This window comes from Camelus dromedarius, chromosome 11, assembly GCF_036321535.1.
Source record: "Camelus dromedarius isolate mCamDro1 chromosome 11, mCamDro1.pat, whole genome shotgun sequence".
NCBI classification, from domain to species: Eukaryota; Metazoa; Chordata; class Mammalia; order Artiodactyla; family Camelidae; genus Camelus; species Camelus dromedarius.
Window position 1 is genome coordinate 54,836,952 of NC_087446.1, and position 20,180 is coordinate 54,857,131.

Below are 20,180 nucleotides of genomic sequence, written 5' to 3' on the forward strand. Positions count from 1 at the left end.
AGTAGTTCTTTTGTTGTTAAATAATTTGGCTTAGATCATTTCTCAGAAAAGTTGGAGGCATTTTTTTGTGGAATTATTTCAACAGTCAGCCTTAGCTCAACTCTGTGCCTTTCATTGCCAAACTGAACCCTAGTTAGAAGACCTAAATTATAGTGAGTCTGTGGAGGGGATCAGATCACTGCCTGCCTGCTCCTCTTTAATGCTCTTTAATCTGGCCACTAGTTCGAGGATTAACAATTTTAGAAGGCCTTTCCCCCTCATCCTCAGTTACTTTCCTTCTGCAACACCAAGGGACGGTTCCCCAGAATTTAAAAATCATTACCTAAGGAATAAAATCACGATAGACAAAACCGACACTTTCTCAGTTTTCAAGGGCCAGGTGCATCCGCAAAGAGAAGCACGAGATTTTAAATTTCAAGCAAGCGGTTTGAAGGACCTTCGAGCCCAGAGGCCCCTGAAGGGAGGGAGGCGGTTTCCACGGCAACCGAGCCCGGGAGCGGTTGGCTCTCCGGGCTCCCTCCTCCTCCTCCTGGTAGCCCCGGGTACCGCCGGACAGCGTCCTCCCGTGCTCCGCGCCCTGATTGGCCGCACAAGCCGCGCGCCGATTGGCTGCGGCGAAGCCTCGCGCGCCGGTGGCTATGGAGGCGGCGGCGGTTGATGGTTGACCGTTGGCTCCAGGGTAGGGGTCGCCGCTTGGGCGATTCGCTCAAACCCGACCAGAGAGCGTGGACAGCTGACGCTCGGCCTGGAGCCCGCGGGCGAGACCAAGCTGGGTTCCGCCATGCGGGCCGGGAGTAACGAGCCGGACGGCGTCCTCAGCTATCAGGTAGGGCCCCGCCTCCCGCCCCTCCCCGGGGCTCAGCCTTCTCGTCCTCTGCCCACCCTCTTTCCTCTGCCCCCGAGCCGGGGCGCCACAGGCCACTCCCTGAGGGCGAGGGGAGGCCAGCCCGGGACACCAGGGGGCGCTCCGGGCGGTCGAGGATTGGGTCGGGGCTGCGAGAGGGTGACCTTGGGCCGAACCCGAGAGCCGGTGGGTCACTGCCGCATCCCTTGCGTGGCGGGCTGAGGAGCCCTGACGGCCCGCGGCCGGTGACCTCTGTTCTCCTGGGGTCTTCCTTGCTGGGAAAGAGGCTGGCTTCTGGCCTTGCTGTGTCCTGCTGGAACGTGGGAGAAAGGGTAGCCAGGGACCTTGTTCTGGAGGGACAGGTCTCCTCTTTGTGTTTTTATTTCTGGGAATTTCTGGTTCCTCACTGTCTCAGAGGAAGAGCTGGAAAGACTGCAGGCTGGGACCAAACCCTAAACCCTGTTAGTGTGACCAGCTTCCGTGCATCCCATTACACAGACAACTGGCAAGTTCTGGATAGGGAAGTGGAAAGGGGTAGGGAAGTGTCGAGGGGTCAGTCACAGGTGTTTATTTAAAGGAATGCGTAAACCAGGTTTAAGTAACTGGTAACCCAACTGTTGGAGTGGCTAATGTAAGGTAAAGCACTGGACTAGGTGTCAGAGACTGTAGGTTCAAATCCTACATCTGCCTCATAAAGGCTTTGTGACCTCAGGTTAAGTCACTTGCCTCTTTGAACTACGATCTCCCCATCTAGTAAAATGGGGATGATCATATCTGTTTTGCTTACCTCATAGGGTGATTTTGAGGACAAAATGAAGTGCTTCTTGTGAAAGGGCTTTGTGAAATGATGTTTATTGTGTGGCAACCAGTGTGTGGTAGCCCACTGAATTCTCACTCCCCCTTTCCTGTGCCCATCAGATGATGATATAGTTGCTGCTCTGGAAAGAGGTGTTGAAGGGAGGTTGAGTCTGGAGTGGTGGGCTGTGAAGAGAATGGTGGAGCTTCTCAGAAGGATGATAGATTTTGAAACAAGTGCCATGTTGACGTCAGGCTGGATTCTGTAAAGAGGCAGAGAAAACTCTTGAGTTTGTAGCAAAATGGGTATCAGACACTGAGTCACTCCTCTTCTTCCTGGTAATAGTTTGCTACTAGAAAATCCATAATTCCTTCTTTGCTTGCTCCATCAAAAAAAGAACCAGATCTAAGATTTTGGAAAATCTTTCCATATCTAATCCTCCTAAGGTCTACTAAGTATTCAATCTGTATTTGTGGTACAATGATGAGCAAAGAAAGATAGGCAATGTTCTTACCATGCTGAGTTTCCCATTCAGTGTGTGCGTGTGTGTGTGTGAATAATCATTTTTGATCAAGTAATCATGCAAATAAATGTATTATTGTAAACTGTGGTAAGTGCTTAGAAAGAAAGATATGCAGTGCTGTGTGTATGTATCACAGTGGTTCCAGCTTTGGTCTCAGAACAGAGAAGATTTTGCTAAGGAAAAAGTTTGGGCCAAGATTTAAAGAATAAATGTCAACTGAGGGAAGAGAGAGCTCAAAGGGCCTGGAGATAAAGAGAACAGCAGAAGGGGGGTAGATCTGGTTAGAAGACCTGAAAGAAGGCCAGTGTAGCTGGAGCCACAGGGAGCAATGAGGGGAATGGTGTGAGATATGCTCTGGGGTTATAACATGCAGAGAGAGACAGAGAGACCGAGAGAGAATGAGAGCCAATGAGATCATGGTCAGATTCTCCTGAAAGATTTCTCTGGCTGCAGTGGGGAGAACAGGCTGGAATGGATGTGAGGAGACAGTGTCCTTAACATGCAGAATGTGTTCCAGTTGTATTGTCAAGACCATAATAACCCCCAGACTCCTGTGAATGCTCTGTGAAACTGATAATTCCTGAGTGCTTCTGGAGTAGGGTAGAAAATAATTATCTCTTCTACATCCAGTTCATGAAAGTTTCTTGGGTGGTAGGGTGAGGAGAGATGAAAGGAGAGAGTGGAAACATAAAGGCTGAGTCAGGTGATGGGCAAATGGGTACTTGAGATATAGGGAGGAAAAGAAATAAGGGTAGAAGGAGGAAGTGAGACGGGGGTGACTTGGGGGAGACACAATCATCTCATTGAAAATTACTAACTAATCCTCCTATGTGCCAACTGGGCTGTGTGGAGAGGAGACGGACCTTGCAAACAGAGCAGATTGTGTAACTTAATGCAGAGATTCCAGGCATCACATTTAAATGTCCTAAGTCTCTGCTGTTTTCTCTGGTTTGGACTGCTGTGCTAGCTCTTAACGGTTCCCTCCGCTTTCTCTCTTGCTCTTCCTTCTACAGTCCACTTTCCACGTGGCAGCCAGAGAGAGCTTTTCAAAACACAAATCAGATCATGGCATATTCTATCTTGAAACCATTCAGTGGCTTCCCAGTACATTTTAGAATAAAATCCAAACTCCTTACCATGGCCTGCCAAGCTTTCATGTGATCAGGGCCCTGCCCACCCTCCCCAATGGCCTCTCCTCCATTCCCTCACCACGCACTCCTGCACTGGTGATCTTCCTATTTCTTCAGTACGGCAGGCTCCTGCATGCCTCAGGACCCTTGTTCTTGTCGTTCCTATGGACATTTTCCACCTAGGCCTTCTCCTGACTCAACTCACATGTCACCTCTTCAGTGGCTTCCTTGACCTTCATTCACAGTCACTATCTTTCATATGATTCTGTTTTATTTTCTTCATAGCATATATGACATATCTGAAGTGTTCTTGCTTTGGTTTCTTGTTTAGTGTCTTTTCAAATAGAAAGCAGGGACCAGGCAGAAAATCCTGTCCTCTAGCACAGTGCCTGGTATAGGAGAGGTGCTCAGTTGCTGAGCGAATGAATGACTCTCCTGTATCCAAAGCCAATGTGCCTCTCCTTAAGGAGCTCATGGTTTTGTCAGTTTTAGCACAGAGCCTCAGATGGCCATTGCTTTATTACACAGAAGCTCTTCCTTCTATACCACTGGGCCTTTGCTCAGGTCTTCTAACTGGAAAACTTTCCCCCTCCTCCCCACCTAAAATATCCATTTTAACCTTTAAGGTTTGGCTTCATATCACCATCAGAATTTATCACTTAGTACACCAGAAACTAACACAACATTCCAAGTCAACTGTATTTCAGTAAAAAAAATTTCACTCCATCTTTTCTGCTCACAGCACCTACCAAGTTCTTCCATCCCTTACTTGTGGAATATACATGCTCATCTCTGCTGTTGACCTGGCAGCTCCCTTTGACATGCTTTATGTGAGTTAACTTTTATCGAGTGCTTGCCATGTGCCAGGTACAGTGCCAAGTGCTTTCCATGCACTTCTCCTTTAATCTTTAATCTTCTCAGTAATCTTGAGAATTACATGCCCTTATTATCTTTATTTTCAAAAATAAGGAAACCAAGATGTAGAGAGGTTAAGTAACTTCTAGTAAATGGCAGAGCTGCCCGTCTCCAAAAAACGTGCGCTTAATCACTATGTAGTGTGTGTCTTTGACACCTCAGCCAGTGCCTGGCTCAGAATGAGGACTTATAAGTGTTTGGGAAGATGTGTGTGGCAGAGTGTACAAGGATGTATTAGAGTGGGAAGAGACTGGAATGAGGGAGGCCAGCTAGGAGGCTGTTGGTGTAATTTAGGATGAGTTAATGAAGGCCTGAGTTATTGAATTTTGACAAGGTCTCTGGAGGTGGTTATTGCAATTTTAGGAGTCGGTGAGCTCTTAAAGGGAATAGCAATAGAGGAGAAAGATCAGAAAACTTGAAGGAGGGCCCCTAGTTTGGACTGGAACTGGGGACATCTTATAGCTTCAAATTTCTCCTGACCAACACTTTCAGAACTGAGCAGAAGAAGTTCTGGAAGAGAAGGCTGGAGAGATTGTAACAGTCAGCACTTGAGCCAAGTGGTGCTGGGAACTGCACGGAGGTTCAGAGAGGGTGCAGAGCGGGGAGCAAGTGAATTTGGGCAATTACCAAGGCTTGTATAGGAATCAGGCCTGATCAGAATAGGAAATTTTGCAGAAATCTTCAGAACAACAAATGCTTGGTAAATGGGTGATCATTGGGATGCTTGGTGGATGGGAAGAGAGTCACACTTCATGTCTTAAAGTGGATCTGGAAAAACTCAAGAGTCCTGAAGGAGACCTGAATGCTAGTGCTCAGTGACCTTGGCCCATGTTGGTGCTCAGTAAATATTTGCTGAGTGAGTGAATGAATGGCTCCGTAGAGAGTGGGTCAACTTTTCTGAAGGTCATGGTCAGTTCATGGGAAGCAGTCAGTATATGTTTGCTGAGTGTCACTGAACAAAATTATCACCCTTAGCAGTTTCTCCTCTCACTGTGTTGCAGTGTGCAATCCGACTCCTCCATCCTCTCCCAACACATACTAGACCTTAAACGTACCCTGAGTGGGAATTGGGGAACATGTAAGCATTCTCTTTACCTGGCCTTACCAGCTTTACTGGGGAGCTTCAGTAGGAGAGGTGGGGACTTTCCTGCCAAGCAGAGAATTGAGGCGGGCTGGGGACAATTCAGGTTGCAAATGGACTTCCTTCTGAACTTATAGATAATTGTCTTAGCTCATGGTTTGCCTTGGCAAGGTAGACTGGGCTCCCAGTGAAGCCTGCCACGGTGGTAAATCAGGCCCCGGAAAAGCAAGGTGTTTGTTCTAAATCTGCTGCTAGGTAACAGCAGCAAATGTTAGATAATGGAGAGGTTGGTTGGTTCCTGGATGGTAGTAACAAGTTTACTCTGGTCTTGGTAGCTAGGAAGCCATAATGTCTGTATTAGTGTCTATTGGTGCCATAACAAATGAGCACACATTAATTGGCTTAAACAGCACACATTGATCATCTTACAGTTCTGCAGTTCAGAAGTCCAGCACAAATTGCACTGTGCTAAAATCAAAGTGTTGGCAGGGCTGTTTTTCTTTCTGGAGGCTCTAAGAAAGTATCTGTTTCCTTAACTTCTTCAGCTTCACGAGGCTGCCTGCATTCCTCGGCTCACAGTTCCCTTCCTCTGTAGTCAGAACCAGCAACATAGCATCTCTCAGACCCTGCTTTTGTCATTAAACCTCGTTCTCTGACTCCACTCTTCTGCCTCCCTCTTCTACTTTTAGGGATTCTTGTGATTGCGTTGAGCCCACTGGATAATCCAGATAATCTCTTTATTTTAAGATCTACTGATTAGCAACCCTAATTCCATCTGGAACCTTAATTCCCCATTGCCGTTGTAAGGTGATACATTCACAGGTTCCAGGGATTAAGATGATCAAGTCCTTTGGGGGCCATTATTCCGCCTACCACAGTGTGCTAACTAGTAAGCTGTACTGAGCAGGAGTGACTCCAAGTGGGGTTCAACGAAAAAAATCACTGAGAAACCAGAGCCACTTTGGAATTTTAGGCCCCTAGCAGACTGCTGAAGGGTCAGAATAGGAAGCTCGTGGGTTTTCAGTTGCCCATGCCACTGAGAAGAGGTCTAGGGCAGCTGCACACATCCTCATGGAACCCCTTTTTCTCCCTATAGGATGTCTGCGTTCAGTGAGGAAGTCAAAGCAAGGGCATTAGAGAGTTGAGGGTCTGTGGGTCAGTGACTGGGGCTACAAGGGGTCAGAATTCATGGGCTTTCTGGGTGAAGAGGAAGTTGGAAGTGAATAAGGAGATGGAGAACTACTGGAATTCTGGTCAGTAAAGGCAGTATGAAGCACAAGGTTCTGGAGTCTAAGCGCTTAAGAAGGTAACATGTGGATCTTGAACTAGTCTCACTGTGGACGTTAATCCATGACTAGGTGACCTGAGCCCTCTGAAACAACCAGGTTCTTTGCTTTTGGCAATATTAGTGTATAATGTTAATATGTTATAGAATGTTAATACAGACACACTTGAGTTGGAGTTCTTTCTAGCTCACTTAGCTCTTGTGTGATCTTAGCTTTGATTTAGGACTGTTGTGAGGATTAAGTGAGGTAATATATGGAAAGCACAGTGCTAGGTACACAGTAAGTGCTCAGTAAACATTTGTTCCCAGTACTAATTGTAGTGCCTCAGTTTGCTGTTTAGAAACCTGGGAAATCACTTCTATATTTGTTGCTTTAAAAATGGTTAAGTGTGTCAGAACTCAATAAAACACTTGACTCTTTTTTATTGTTGTTGGGTGGGTGGGGTAGGAGGATGTTATCCAAAAACACTGGGTCATTGGGGAAAAAGATGAAAGGAGTCTTTGGAGGTGAAAAAGTCAGACTGACTGCAGGAAAGGAGGCAGAGTTGAGTTTGGCAGGACTGCTGCCCCACAGGTCCGGAGCGGAGGCACAGGCAGGTGCAAGAGGGCTCAAGGCTGGCTCCGCTGCCCGCGCTCCCCCTTCCCTGCAGCCTCCGTGGCTGCTCCAAGGATCTGGGGCTATTATGTAAGACTCAGCCTTGCCCCTGCCTTTTAATTTGTCCATTAACTGTAAGTGAGAATCTGCTTTGCTATTCAGCTATAATTCATTCATTTTTCAGGGCTCATAACAATGCTTTCTCTCTCACGATGTGCTTGCAATTTCAATGCTTTTTTAAAATGTGTATTTAACCCCCTTAGTTCTTTTTATCTTACCTCATCTTTGAGGTAGGTAACCTAAATAAGTCCACGTTTACGTAGTGAGTCACTGTCATGAGCCAGGAGGACATACAGAAACAGGGTCTTTTCTCTAGTTCACCTTCTTTCCCTCTCTTTTTCCTTCCCTCCTTTCCTTTTTCTCCTAAACTTATATAATGTGGTTCTCATGATTCTAATATTTTTCTGAGTCACAAGCTCCCCTGAGAATCTGGTGAAAGTTATGGACCCTCTCCCAAGAAAAATGCACACTCACATGTACTTTCTTTTTTTTTTAATTGAAGTGTAGTCAGTTTACACTGTTATGTTGATTTCTGGTGTACAGCATAGTCACACATATCTTCTGAAGCCCATTCATAGGAACCCTAGAAATCCATGGTTAAGAAGTCTTCTCTGCTATAAATAATGATGATATCAGAGGAAGTAATAACCAGCTGGTGAGGAATCTGCAACGAGCACAGACCAATGAGACTCGATGTTCCTTTTTTTTTCCATTTTTTATGATTTTAAGCAAACTTTAATATATTTGAAATTTATGGAACACTTTAAGCATATGCCAAAGTAGAGAGACTTGAAAAATGAATCATCACATACCCATAACCTGGCTTCAGTGATGAACACACAGCCTATTTTGTTTCATCTATGTTTCTACCCATTCTCCAAATCCCAGACATCATATAATTTCATCAGTAAAAATTATCATGAAAGATTAAGGACCCTTTTAAAAAAAATGACATAACTGCAATGTCACAACATGGGCATACCTTAGAGATATTGTACGTTCACTTCCAGACCACCATAATAAAGCGAATATCACGGTAAAGCAAGTTGCACAAATTTTTTGGTTTCTCAGTGCATATAAAACCTATGTTTACACTATACTGTAGTCTGCTAAGTGTGCAATAGCATTGTATCTAAGAAACAATGTACAGACCTTAATTAAAAAATACTTAACTGCTAAAAAATGCTAACCATCATCTGAGCCTTCAGTGAACAATAATCTTTTTGCTGGTGGAGGGTCCTACCTTGATGTTGATGGCTGCAGACAGACCAGGGTGATGATTGCTGAGGACTAGGGTGGCTGTGGCAATTTCTTAAAATAAGACAACAATGAAGTTTGCCACATCCATTGATTTTTCCTTCCATGAACCATTTCTCTGTAGCATGCAATGCTGTTTGATAGCATTTTACCCACAATAGAATTTCTTTCAAAATTGGAGTCAATCCTCTCAAACTCTGCTGCTGGTTTATCAACTAAGTTTATGTAATATTCTAAATCTTTGGTTGTCATTTCAATAATCTCCACAGCACCTTTACCAGGATTATGTTCCATTTCAAGAAACAGCTTTCTTTGCTCATCCGTAAGAAGCAACTCCTCATCTTTTCAAGTTTCATGAGATTACAGCAATTAAGTCCCATCTTCAGGCTCCACTTCTAATTCTAGTCTGCTGTTTCCACCACATCTGCAGAGACTTCCTCCTCTGAAGTCTTGAACCCATCAAAGCCATCGTGAGAGCTGGAATCATCTTCATCTAAACTCCTGTTAATGTTGACGTTTTGACCTCTTCCCACAAATCAGTAATGTACTTAATGGCATCTGGATTGGTGAATCCTTTCCAGAAGGTTTTCAGTTCACTTTGCCCAGATCCATCAGAGGAATCACTATCTATGGCAGCTACAGCCTTACGAAATGTATTTCTTTTTTTTTCCTATTTTTTTTAAATTAAAAAAAATTTTTTAATAGAGGTAGTTGGGATTGAACCCACGATCTCATGCATGCTAAGCATATGCTCTACCACTGAGTTATACCCATCCCCCACAAAATGTATTTCTTAAATAATAAGACTTGAAAGTCAAAATGACTCCTTGATCCATGGGCTACAGAATGGGTGTTGTGTTAGCAGACACGAAAACAACACAAATTTTATTGTACTTCTCGATCAGAGCTCTTGGATGACCAGGTGCATTGTCAAAGAACAGTAGTGTTTTGAAAGGAATCTTTTTTTCTGAGTAGTAGGTCTCAACAATGGGCCTAAAATATTCAGTAAACCATTTGTCAACATATGTGCCATCATCCAGGCTTTGTTCTTTCATTGAAAGAACACAGGAAGAGTAGATTTAACATAATTCTGAATGGCCCTAGGATTTTGGGATGGTAAATGAGCATTGGTTTCAACTTAAAGTCACCAGCTGCATTAGCCCCTGACAAGAGTCAGCCTGTCCTCTGCAACTTTGAAACCAGGCGTTGACTTCTCTCTAGCTATGCAAGTCCTGAGGGCATCTTCTTCCAATATAAGGCTGTTTTGTCTACATTGAAAAATCTATTGTTTGATGTAGCCACTTTCATTCATTATCTGAGTGAGCTAGATCTTCTGGATAACTTGCTGCTTCACTGTACTTTTATGTTATAGAGATGGCTTCTTTCCTTAAATCTCATGAACCAAGCTCTGTAAGCTTCAAACTTTTCTTCTGCAGCGTCCTCACCTCTCTCAGCCTTCATAGAATTGAAGAGAGTTAGGGCCTTGCACTGGATTAAACCTTGACTTAAGGGAATGTTGTGGCTGGTTTGATCTAGCCAGACCACTAAACTTTTTCCATATCAGCAATAAAGCTGTTTTACTTTCTTATCATTGGTGTGTTCACTGGAGTAGCACTTTTAATTTCCTTCAAGAACTTTCTTTTGCATTCACAACTTTGTATGGTGCAAAAGGCCCAACTTTTTTTTTTTAACGTGAATTTATTATTTCAGTTTCTGTCAGTCAGAAATTGAGGCACAATATACGGCTTAGCTGCTTCTCTGCTTCGAGTCCCCAAACCAAAATCTACGTGTTGGGAGACTCTTCAATCCTTTGTGGAAGCTCTGGGGGAATCTGCTTCCAAGTTCACAAAAGGGCTAGCTTTTCGTCTATCTCGGCATTCAACGTGCCTTCCTCACTAAGCTTAATCATTTCTGGCTTTTGATTTAGTGAGAGACGTGCAACTCTTCCTTTCACTTGAACACTTAGAGGCCACTAAGAGGGTTATTAATTGGCCTAATTTCAATATTATTGTGTCTCAGAGAATAGTGAGGCCTGAGAATAGGGAGAGATGGGGAACTGCTCGTCAGTGGAGCAGAGAGAACACACAACGTTTATCTATTAAGTTTGCTGTCTTCTATGGGCGTGGATTGTGGTGCCCTCAAACAATTACAATAGTAACATCAAAGATCACCAATTACAACTCACCATAACACATAAATAATAATGAAAAATCTGAAATATTGTGAATTACCAAAATGTGACACAGAGACATGAAATGAGCAAATAATGTTGGAAAAATGGTGCCTATAGTCTTGCTTGGTGCAAGATTGCCACTGACCTTCAATTTGTAAAAAAAAGCCCACAATATCTGTGAAGTCCAGTAAAGTAAAACGCAATAGAACAAGGTATGCTTGTGTTATTATTATACTTAAAAATTAACAGTAATTCTTTAATATAATCAAATAGCCATCCAGTTGATTAAATTTCTGTGCACCTTATATAATATTTTTAAAACAGTTGGTTTATTTGAACCAGGATCCAGTCGAGGGCCACGTATTCACGTTCAGGCTTGACCTTTCAAGCGCTGGGGCTGATGGTGTTTGACAGTGGCTCTGTTTTCTTTGGCGAGACAAAGAAAGTGGATGAGTGTTTATTCAGTGACTTTAGACTGTGATTAACCAATCTAAATCAAGGAAACAAACAAGTTGATTTAACCTGAATTTTTCAAATGATTGACCTTGCTTTTTATATTTGACTTTTATAGTCTTAAAATCAAGAAATCAATCATCCCTCCCTCCCCCACTTCCTCCAGATTCCACTGTGTTCTGTGCTGTGTCAGGTGTCCGTGGATGGGTACTAAGCATTGTCATTAGTTGGTCCCTGCCCTCTGGATGTTACAAACCTATGGAGAGGCCAACATGAAAAATTATTCACATATATATATGTATATACATATATGAAGTTCTATGAGGAAATGTATGATCATATGGTAAAGAGTTTGGAAAAGTAACAAATATTCATTCGTCAAAATGTATTAGATACCACATACTGAGCATTGTACTAGGTGCTGGGTACATAATAGTGAACCCAAGCCCCAGGACCTACCCTCCTGGAACTCACAGGAGTGCAGGCTCCTTGCAGTGAATGGTAAGCGGCTCTGTTAGGTTCTGGGAGAAGGAAAAGATGAAAATACGTGGCTCCTGCTGTCCAGAAATTCATGGTCTAAAAGATAAGCTAGCAAATAAGTCTAAAGTAAAGGTAAGTTTTTTGGACCTAAAAATTATTCTTCAGAAAGGACTTGACTGTTCATGGCAGTCTTTACAACTTAGATGGAAGTAAAACCGACATGCTCTGAAAATTGACTCAAAGCACCTGTGGTCATGAGGAAGACTTTGATATTAAAGATGTGTTTGAAGATTTTAAATAACATTATTTTATAAAATGTGAGAAAAGTAGTGTTTTTACGTTAATATATTACTTTACATGTCTGCAGTCTTTCAGGCTTACCTGTAAATATTTCAGGATGAATACTAAAAATAAGGATTCTTTAAAAAACAAGCACAGACCACCTCAAGAGAAAGCAGCCATTTCTTTAATATCATAAAAGATAAAATTTTCCAATTGTCTCAAATGTCATAACTTTAAAAATTATTTTAAAAATAACTAAAAAATTATTTTAGTTTGTTTGAGTCGATTCTAATTAAGTCCACACACTGTGATTGGTTTGTTTTAACCTATTGTTTTTGCCTTCCTCTCTCTCTGTCTCTCTCCTTTATTTATTTAAAAAAAGATGACGGGGAGAGGATTTGTTGTCTAGCTATAGAGCTTCCACAGTCTGGATTTTACTGATGGTATCCCTGTGGTGTTGTTTTTCCATGGGCTCTGTTTCATTGTATTTTCGGTAAATTGGTTTTTGGATTTAGAGCCTTGATAAAATTCAGGGACAATTTATTTGGTAAAATTACCTCATGTGTGGTGATAAGGTCTCCCTTTAGGAGGCATATAATGTCTGACTGTCTCTCTTTTTATGTTGTTAGTGGCCCTGAAAATCAATGCAGTCCGTTAGGGATTGCAAAATGGCATTCTAATTCTAACATTCCTTTTTCATTTATTCTTTTCTATAATAAGAAACTTCTCTCATCTACTCTATGGTACCACTCTGTGGGACAATTTAGGAAAACCAGGGTAGAGTTTTACAGGTTTGCAAAATAATGAGTTGGTTTACTAGTATTATCCACCAATGTTGACCAATTAGCTAATTTTTAAAGTGATACTGTGAACCATGGATTTTAACATATTTGACATATTTAATCTGTTGCAGTTATTACCCTTATTGATGCTCAAATTGTCCTCTTTTTGGCAAGGGACTTCTCTAAGTTGGACCCTGAGTCCATTTGACCCAGTCCTAATTGTCTTTGAGTGTCTTTTAGCAGAAAATGGTATTTTAAGTGACACAATCTAGGTGCTAATGATAACTCATTGCTACTGGCTGATCATTTTCTTCTAGGCCTTTTGTCTGAACAGAGCTAGGAAATATAAATTTATAAATTTTAAAACATAAAAGATGTTTTTAAAGATAAAAATGTATCATATATTCTTGTTGATACTTCCAGTTCAAATCCAGGACCATGTGGCTTTTACTTAATGTCTACCTTACAACTTTATTTCCTTTCACCCCTGCTGAGAATCCCAGCTCTCAATCACACTGAGAGTGCCGGACTAAGTTCACATAATCGCCCATTCATTTTATGTCACAATGCACAGCAGTCTGAGAACAATAACTCCAACACTGCAAGCAACAGTATGATAACTAAAAAGCAGTTTCTTTTCAAATTCTTTTTGTCCTTAGGATATATGTCACTGAGGATGTTCAGTCAGTTTATTACGTGTCAAAGTTACTTGGAATAATTTCTCTTGGAATAGTTATGCTGTTAGTTTGGCATTTTGTTTTCATTTTATTTTAGATTTGTGGGAGTTGCTTTTTAAATTTTAAATTTTTTAAAATTAAATTTTGGTTTAAAATTATATAAAATATTTGCAAAATTAGTTATATTCAAAGAAGTTTAGTTTCCATCCTTGTCTTCTTACCCCATTCCCTCTCTCCCTCTATAGGTAACTATTTAAAAAAGTCTTTTATTCTCCCTTCATATGTTTGTAAGTGTAAGCAGATGCTTCTGTTCCAACACCCTTTCTTAGATAAAAGTTAGCAAATTAAAGTTTTCTCCACCTTGCTTTTTAAACTTAATATTATACCTTAGAGATTATTACATGGTAGTAATAATATGTGATGCAAAAGATGCCTATAAAACTAAACTCATAAATAAAATACTGTAAGTAGACCTTTGACTGTTTCATCTACTTCCCTAAAAGTTTATTTAAGTTGGCCCCAAAAACCTTTTTTGAATCTTTTTACTGGAAAAATGGATTGCCTTATGTTCAGGGTTGCCCTATTTGGGGGCACAGATGATAACTACAAAATGGTAAAATTAGAACCATAAGCTGGAAATTTGAGCAGGATCTGAAGGATAGTGAGGGTTTGGTGCTGGAGAGTTGGGGAAAGGCATGGTAGACAACCAGACGGTGTGGGCAAAGCATGGAGGTGGGAATGTGCATGGGGCCCGTGGGATTGGAGGGCCTAGCTGGAGCTGCAGGCTTGGTAAAGGAAATTGATTTGGCAGGGAAATTAGCTAAGATCTTTTGTGAAATAACTCAGTCTTGTGAGGGTCTTGATAAAGTGGATGCCATTATATTCATTCTTTTAACAAAGATTTATTGAGAAGCTGCTAAGTGAAAAGACTGCAGGGTGCTAAGGAAACAGTGATGAGGAAGACAGATAATGGTTTCTCCTTTAAGGAGCAGAGACATTTCATTACTAAGGAGAACTAGAGTGTACTCTGGGGGCATATAAATGGGGGGACCTGGCCTAGTTCAGAAGAGGAGAGTCAGGGAAGGCTTCCAAGGAAGAGCATTTAGGCTGAGATCTATGGGATGTTGAATAAGTGTTAGCTGCTGGTGATGGAGGTGGGAGTAGCAGGGAGAGGGCGATAGTTCTAGGCAGAGGGAGCAGCACTTAGGGAAGAAAATGAGTGTGATTCCAGAACCGCTATGACTAAGGGCTGGAGAGTGAGGGATAGAGTGGATAAGAGGTGAAGGTGAATTTGAGAAAAGTGGCAAAGGAGGAGTTGATAAGAAAGGGAACTGTTTCCCTGAAGACACAACGTGGACACTCAATACATCTGGAATGGATACATAAATAAGTCTGAGATGAAGAAATGATGGTGCCATGGGTAGGAGTAAGTAAAAGAGCACAGGGTGTTGGTTTGGAAGAAAGATTAGTTTGGTTTTAGACATGTGAATCGGACACACAGCGTCCCAGTGGTTGGTCAAATACTGAGCCTCACACACAGTTTCAGGCTGCTGTTGAGCTTGCAAGACTCAAGCGTGGGAAACAAAAGGTAGTGAGCACTTCCTTGGGAAGTATGATTGGAGGAAGAAGAGGAGCCTCAGGATGAGACAGAGGAGCACAATGGAGAATTTCAAGGACAGAGATGTAAACAGACTCAGTGCTGCAGAGAGATCAAGGACACCAACTTACACCAAATGAGACAAAGTGGCTGACACCACTTGCAAAATGTGAACATGAAGTATAAACGCAGAGGTAGAGTGGGAGGTGGGAAAGGCATGGGGCGTGCATTCCCAAGACCTGGCTCAGTCTCAGCCCTAGCTCTGCCTTCTACCATCTTTCTGACCGTGGGAAGTTAATTAAAGTTCTCTTAGTCTCAAGCTGCTTATTTATAAAATGAGAAAGAATGCCTGCCATGTTTGCAAAGTTATTGTGGGGTTCAAATTAAAAATATCTGTAAACAATTGTGTTCCACCCCCTCAGTGTTGGGTAAAGGGTGTGGCACACACAGTACTTGAATGAGTGTTTGAATGAATGTATGGTTCTTATTATGGCTACTTATTTATGTTTCAACAGAGACCAGATGAAGAAGCTGTGGTGGATCAAGGTGGGACCAGTACAATTCTCAACATTCACTATGAGAAGGAGGAGTTGGAAGGTAAGCGCTGCTGTTATGTGTAATGGGGGAAATTAGTGAGAGGCCGCCTGGTGTGGGCGGAGCAGCTTTGCCATCAGGAGCCCTGGGTTTGAGTCCTGACTCTTTCTCACTAGCTGTCAGACCTTGAGGGAAAATCCGTTAATTTCCCTTGGCCTCAATTTCCTCATCTGTTAAATAAAAGTAGCGGTAATAATACCTGGGTTACTATTAGGATCTAATAGATGGCATGTGAGAGAGCGCTTTGAGCACCGTAATGTCCAATATAAATGTCAATAAATGACCTTATTCCGTGACAATGTGAAGTACTCAGATCAGTTTATTGAGTCTTGATGACTGCGTAGAAATATAAATATACATATATACAAAATTTTAACAGAAAAGAAAATACAAATCATTTTAAAAACTCAGTTTGGCCGTAAAACCCTGTTTTTATCCCATTTCCAATGTTTGCTCTTCCTATTCTAACTATACCCATTTCTGCCTGGTGTTTTTGTCTAAACAAGAAAAGGGAAAACACATATTCATCTATATCATGTTCTTTAAGAGTTCACAGCCCCGAGTTGAATACAACCCCCTGAAGTGGAGGGGAGCGAAGAGGCCTTTCAATTGGCCTCCTCTGTCTAATTGACCTTGTCAGGCTCTTCTTCCTCTCCCTCCTCGCCCACCCCAGCTCCCCGCGGGACTGTCGTGTGCTGTCCTGCTACTTCCCTTTTTCGCAGGGGGCCAGTTTCCTGATAAGGGGTGATGCTCAGTTTTATTAAGGAGAGGCTCGTGTCCATTGTCGCTTTAATGAGAACCCACATTTGGCTCAAAAGCCTTTGTGAAGTCTCTGCAGCATCTCTTGCAATGTTGAAGGCTGTGTTACAGCAACTTTCTAATGACTGAGACAGCATGTGAAATGTTCTCTCCGTACTGCTTGTTCCGTGCCGTTTTTTTCATCAAAGTTGTACAATCCCCAGAGAAAACTTGTCCTTTGGATGGGAGAGCGAAAGCTGTAGAGGCTGACTCAGCCTCTGGGTCTGTTACCATGAGAATTTCTGTGGGTGGCTCTGTGGAGGTCAGTGGAGTTCGGATATATCAAGGTCAAGCTTTCCAAGTTATTTTGACCAGATGGAAGAGGAGCCAAAGTAGATTTCAGCAGTTGGGAGAAAGTGGAAGAAGGAAGGGTGGAGAGATGGGAGGATAGCATCTGTTGAATGTCCCTTGTGTGAGAGGCATTTGATTAGGCACTTTGTACAAGTTGTTTTTTTTGATCATCACAGCAGCCCAGGTAAGTAAGTATCATCCCTGTTCTACATGGTGGGAAACTGCTTGGTGTCATCTAGCCTGATAGCAGGTGAGACTGGGATGGGACCCCGCTCTTTCCACTCCACCACACTGCCCTCAAGGGAGGAGGTACCCGGCGTTAACCATCCGACCTCAGTATCTTGCTCCATCATATGAACATTCCTATGCATTGCCCTGCCCCTCCTTCTGCCCTGATAATTCTGTTGCCTCTCTACCCTCTCATTCCACCGTCAGGGTACTGTTACTCTCAGTTTAGGTGTCCGGGTCCCTAGACCTTTGCCCTCAGCAAGGAGGTAACCATTTACAAACACACTCATCCACTTGGAGTAGAATAATAAACCTGGGCACACTCTCTTGGATCCTGAGGGCTGGGTTCCATCACAGAGGTCAGCTGAGTAATTGGCAGTAGGAGCATCTTCTCAGGAAGACATCATCTATTCCTTACACAGTCTCCATTTTCCTATAAAAGAAGGCCATCTGTGATGATGGTATTTCTAGGGGATAGTGTGTGGGGAAGTGGTCCTTTATACATAGACCTTTTTGAAAACCACAATCTTGTTTATATTAGCACTTAAAAAAAAAAAACTACTGTCAAATGGAAGACAAATAGTGCCCCCTCCTCAGGCCTGATGTGGTTCTAGAGCAGCTCCGGAGAGGAGAAGAAGGAATTGGCATTTGCTGTAGGCTTGGCCATGCTGTGGGCTCCACCCTGACCCACTCTGCGGGTGGCCCAGGCCTCAGTGAGGCTGCACTCAGGGAGGTGTTGTCTCTTGAAGGCGTGGTATAAAATCAGTCCCACTTTGATGGAAGATAAGTAAGTTGTGTTCTAATGGCTGTGTGTGCCATGACACAAGGTTCTGCAGATAAATCTCTGTGCCTTCCTTCCCCTTTGTTCTATGCCTTCTTCTCCAGGTGATGTAAACCGTTCCCTCACCTATTTTCAGAACGACTTCTGAGATGTGGTCTTTGGACATTGTTAGAGACTATTGTAAATGTGGGTCTTTTTGCATAAATCAACTCCATCAGCAGGAAAAGGTGCATTAAACCATGATGTTGCTTTTTTTTTTTTTTTTCAATCTATGGGAAGAGTAAAAAGCGAACATTAGGGCAGATTTCCAAAGAGAAGCTCACGGGGAGCAATAATCCATGATTGCTTTGTGGACTCTCCCAGTCCCAGAGGAACACGGAGCAGTTGTTTTAGAAGAATGGCTTTTCCCACCTTTTCTGGCAGATCATTATTCCTGATTAACTACTAGACTTACGAATCCTAGAGTAAGTTTAGTGCCTTCTAAAAAGTTTTCAACAGAAGTAAGAGCTATTTGGTCATTAAAAAAAAGCTTGCATCTGCTCCACATGTTAGGCTTCCCTGTGATTATTGACTTGGAGTTAACCTGAGGCGCAGGGGATGGGACACCCGCCCGAGTGTGCTAACGAGTTGTGTGCACGTGCTCCACGAGCAGTGTGCATGGAATGCACTCCGCCTGCGAAGGCCCGGCCTCTGTCTGCCGGGTGGGCCTCACCTGAGACTTCTGTCCTGCTCCAGAAGGTTCAGTCCCAGCTCACTAGTGATTGCTCTCTGTGCATGTGTACATACTTATTAAAAAAGAATAAACGCTGAAATCACATCTTCCAATAAGTTTTACTAAATGAATACTTGCATTTGCATGCAGTCCCCAGAGAGTAGATTTGACAATAACTGGAAAAAAGACTGGAGAATTCAATGGGAAGAAGGCAGAATTTGGGCAAGCTGGTAGGTAAATGACGGCGACGAAGACTGTGGGTAGAGCAGTTGAATGGCCAGCAAAGTGACCACAGGATTAGGTTAGTAAAGTCACTGGACTGCCAGAATCCCGTTGGATGGATTGGATTTTATTGGTGTGGTCTTCATCACCCAGTGTCCATTTGTTTGTCATCTTTTCTCATTTCACACAGAATATCCAAGTCCCTGCTTCAGAGTCTCCAACCTAGAAACTGATACCCGGTTTTCTGATAGCCACTTGGTCGTTCTTAGCTCTGACCCCTGCTGGGGCTTGTTTTCATTTTTTGCCTGTGGTTGGCTCATGTTTGTGCGAACTGATTGGACCAAAAAAACTTCTTAGCCTTCCTTTTCTAAGATTTAACTCGTGCTTTACTTCCTACAGAGCCATCAAAGGCATCTGAAGGATGTTATTCCGATTATGCCTCAGACCTGCCTAGTGAGAATTTAAATATCAAGCAAAACCATATGTTATTCCCTCAACAAACATTTACTGAGCCCTTTCTAGAGTCCCCTTCTGCAGCAGTAAGTAAGGATAGTGAGAACAATAGGACCATCATGTCTCCTCCGGAGAATGACTTAGCCTGATCCTTCCCTAGCTTTTCAACATTAGAACTTGGGCAAGAACTGAGAAGTCGTTTGGCCTGGACTCCTTGTTTATTTTTTGAAAAGCACTTGTTACCATTTAACGAACCTTCTTCCATGAGACTTCAAGCTGCCAGGACATGGACACCTCCCACCTGCCTTAATCTTCTCCTCAGCTCTCCTGCTGCTGACTTTGGCCTTCATGATGACAGGCTGCCTTGGGAGCTCTCCCAGAACTTTGTGGTAGCCCGATGGCACCACCTCAAGGCTAGAGCAGCCCCAGTCTTGTTTTGGGCAGCATTTACCTTGTCTACTCACCGACCAAGGTCAACAGTTCATCAAGGCTGACAGTTGGGCAGAAGCTCTGGTTCCCTTTAAGTGGTAATGCCTCGTACCAACTTCCCCGAAGTCACCTGGCTGATATTTGTCAAGGTAGATCCTGGGGTGGTGCAGGCCACCCGCATTGCCCTGGGCCCCTGGGTGCTTCTCCTGCTGATGGGCCATGGCTGTGGCTCACGTGGCCCAGAAGTTTCTGGGTCTTTCTCAGTCTGGATGGCATGTCAGCAGCCAAAGTGATAGAGCCCTCCTCGTTTTACTTTAATAGTGGCAGTAAGTAAATTAACCAAGAAAATGAGATGTAATAACACAGATTCTACTGCCTAATTACTGCCTTCTCAGTTTCTTTTTCGAATGTAGTTGAAAGTAGGTAATACTAGCAACATATAGCATGAGCTGAGTAAAGTCTTTGGGATGTGCTTCAGGGGACGTGGGGGAAGAGGAAGCACATGGTTGGTTGGCTCTACTGGACTCAAAGTCACCCCTCAGGGAGACTGCTCTTCACCTAAGTCCAGCTCTACCTGGACGCACGTGATTTTACAGCACCTGGGTCTCTATTTTAAGGGCTGGTTGAGGTAGTTCTCTAGGATCTAATTATGCTTTTCATGCCCCCTGGCTTCTTCATGATCTGCCCCTGCCTTTCTGTCTGACCTTTCCCCCTCCTCTCCTTTCCTCTGTCACTTTCCACT

General features: G+C 43.1%; 1 protein-coding gene and 1 pseudogene across 3 annotated transcripts in view; one reads left to right on the forward strand and one right to left on the reverse strand.

The window, feature by feature from the left end:
- Positions 1-625: 625 nt before the first annotated feature.
- Positions 626-20,180, forward strand: part of SLC4A8 (solute carrier family 4 member 8) — a 68,829-nt gene continuing 49,274 nt past the window's right edge. For 2 of the 3 annotated variants that reach the window (XM_031462537.2, XM_064490987.1), the window contains exons 1-2: positions 626-826; positions 15,446-15,527. In XM_031462537.2, coding sequence (XP_031318397.1) covers positions 782-826; positions 15,446-15,527 — 127 coding nt within the window. In that variant the 5' untranslated portion in view covers positions 626-781. The remainder of the gene's footprint in view (positions 827-15,445; positions 15,528-20,180) is intronic. The other variant, XM_010974272.3, reaches the window with a different exon arrangement.
- Positions 17,887-19,714, reverse strand: LOC105084215 (large ribosomal subunit protein uL15-like; annotated as a pseudogene).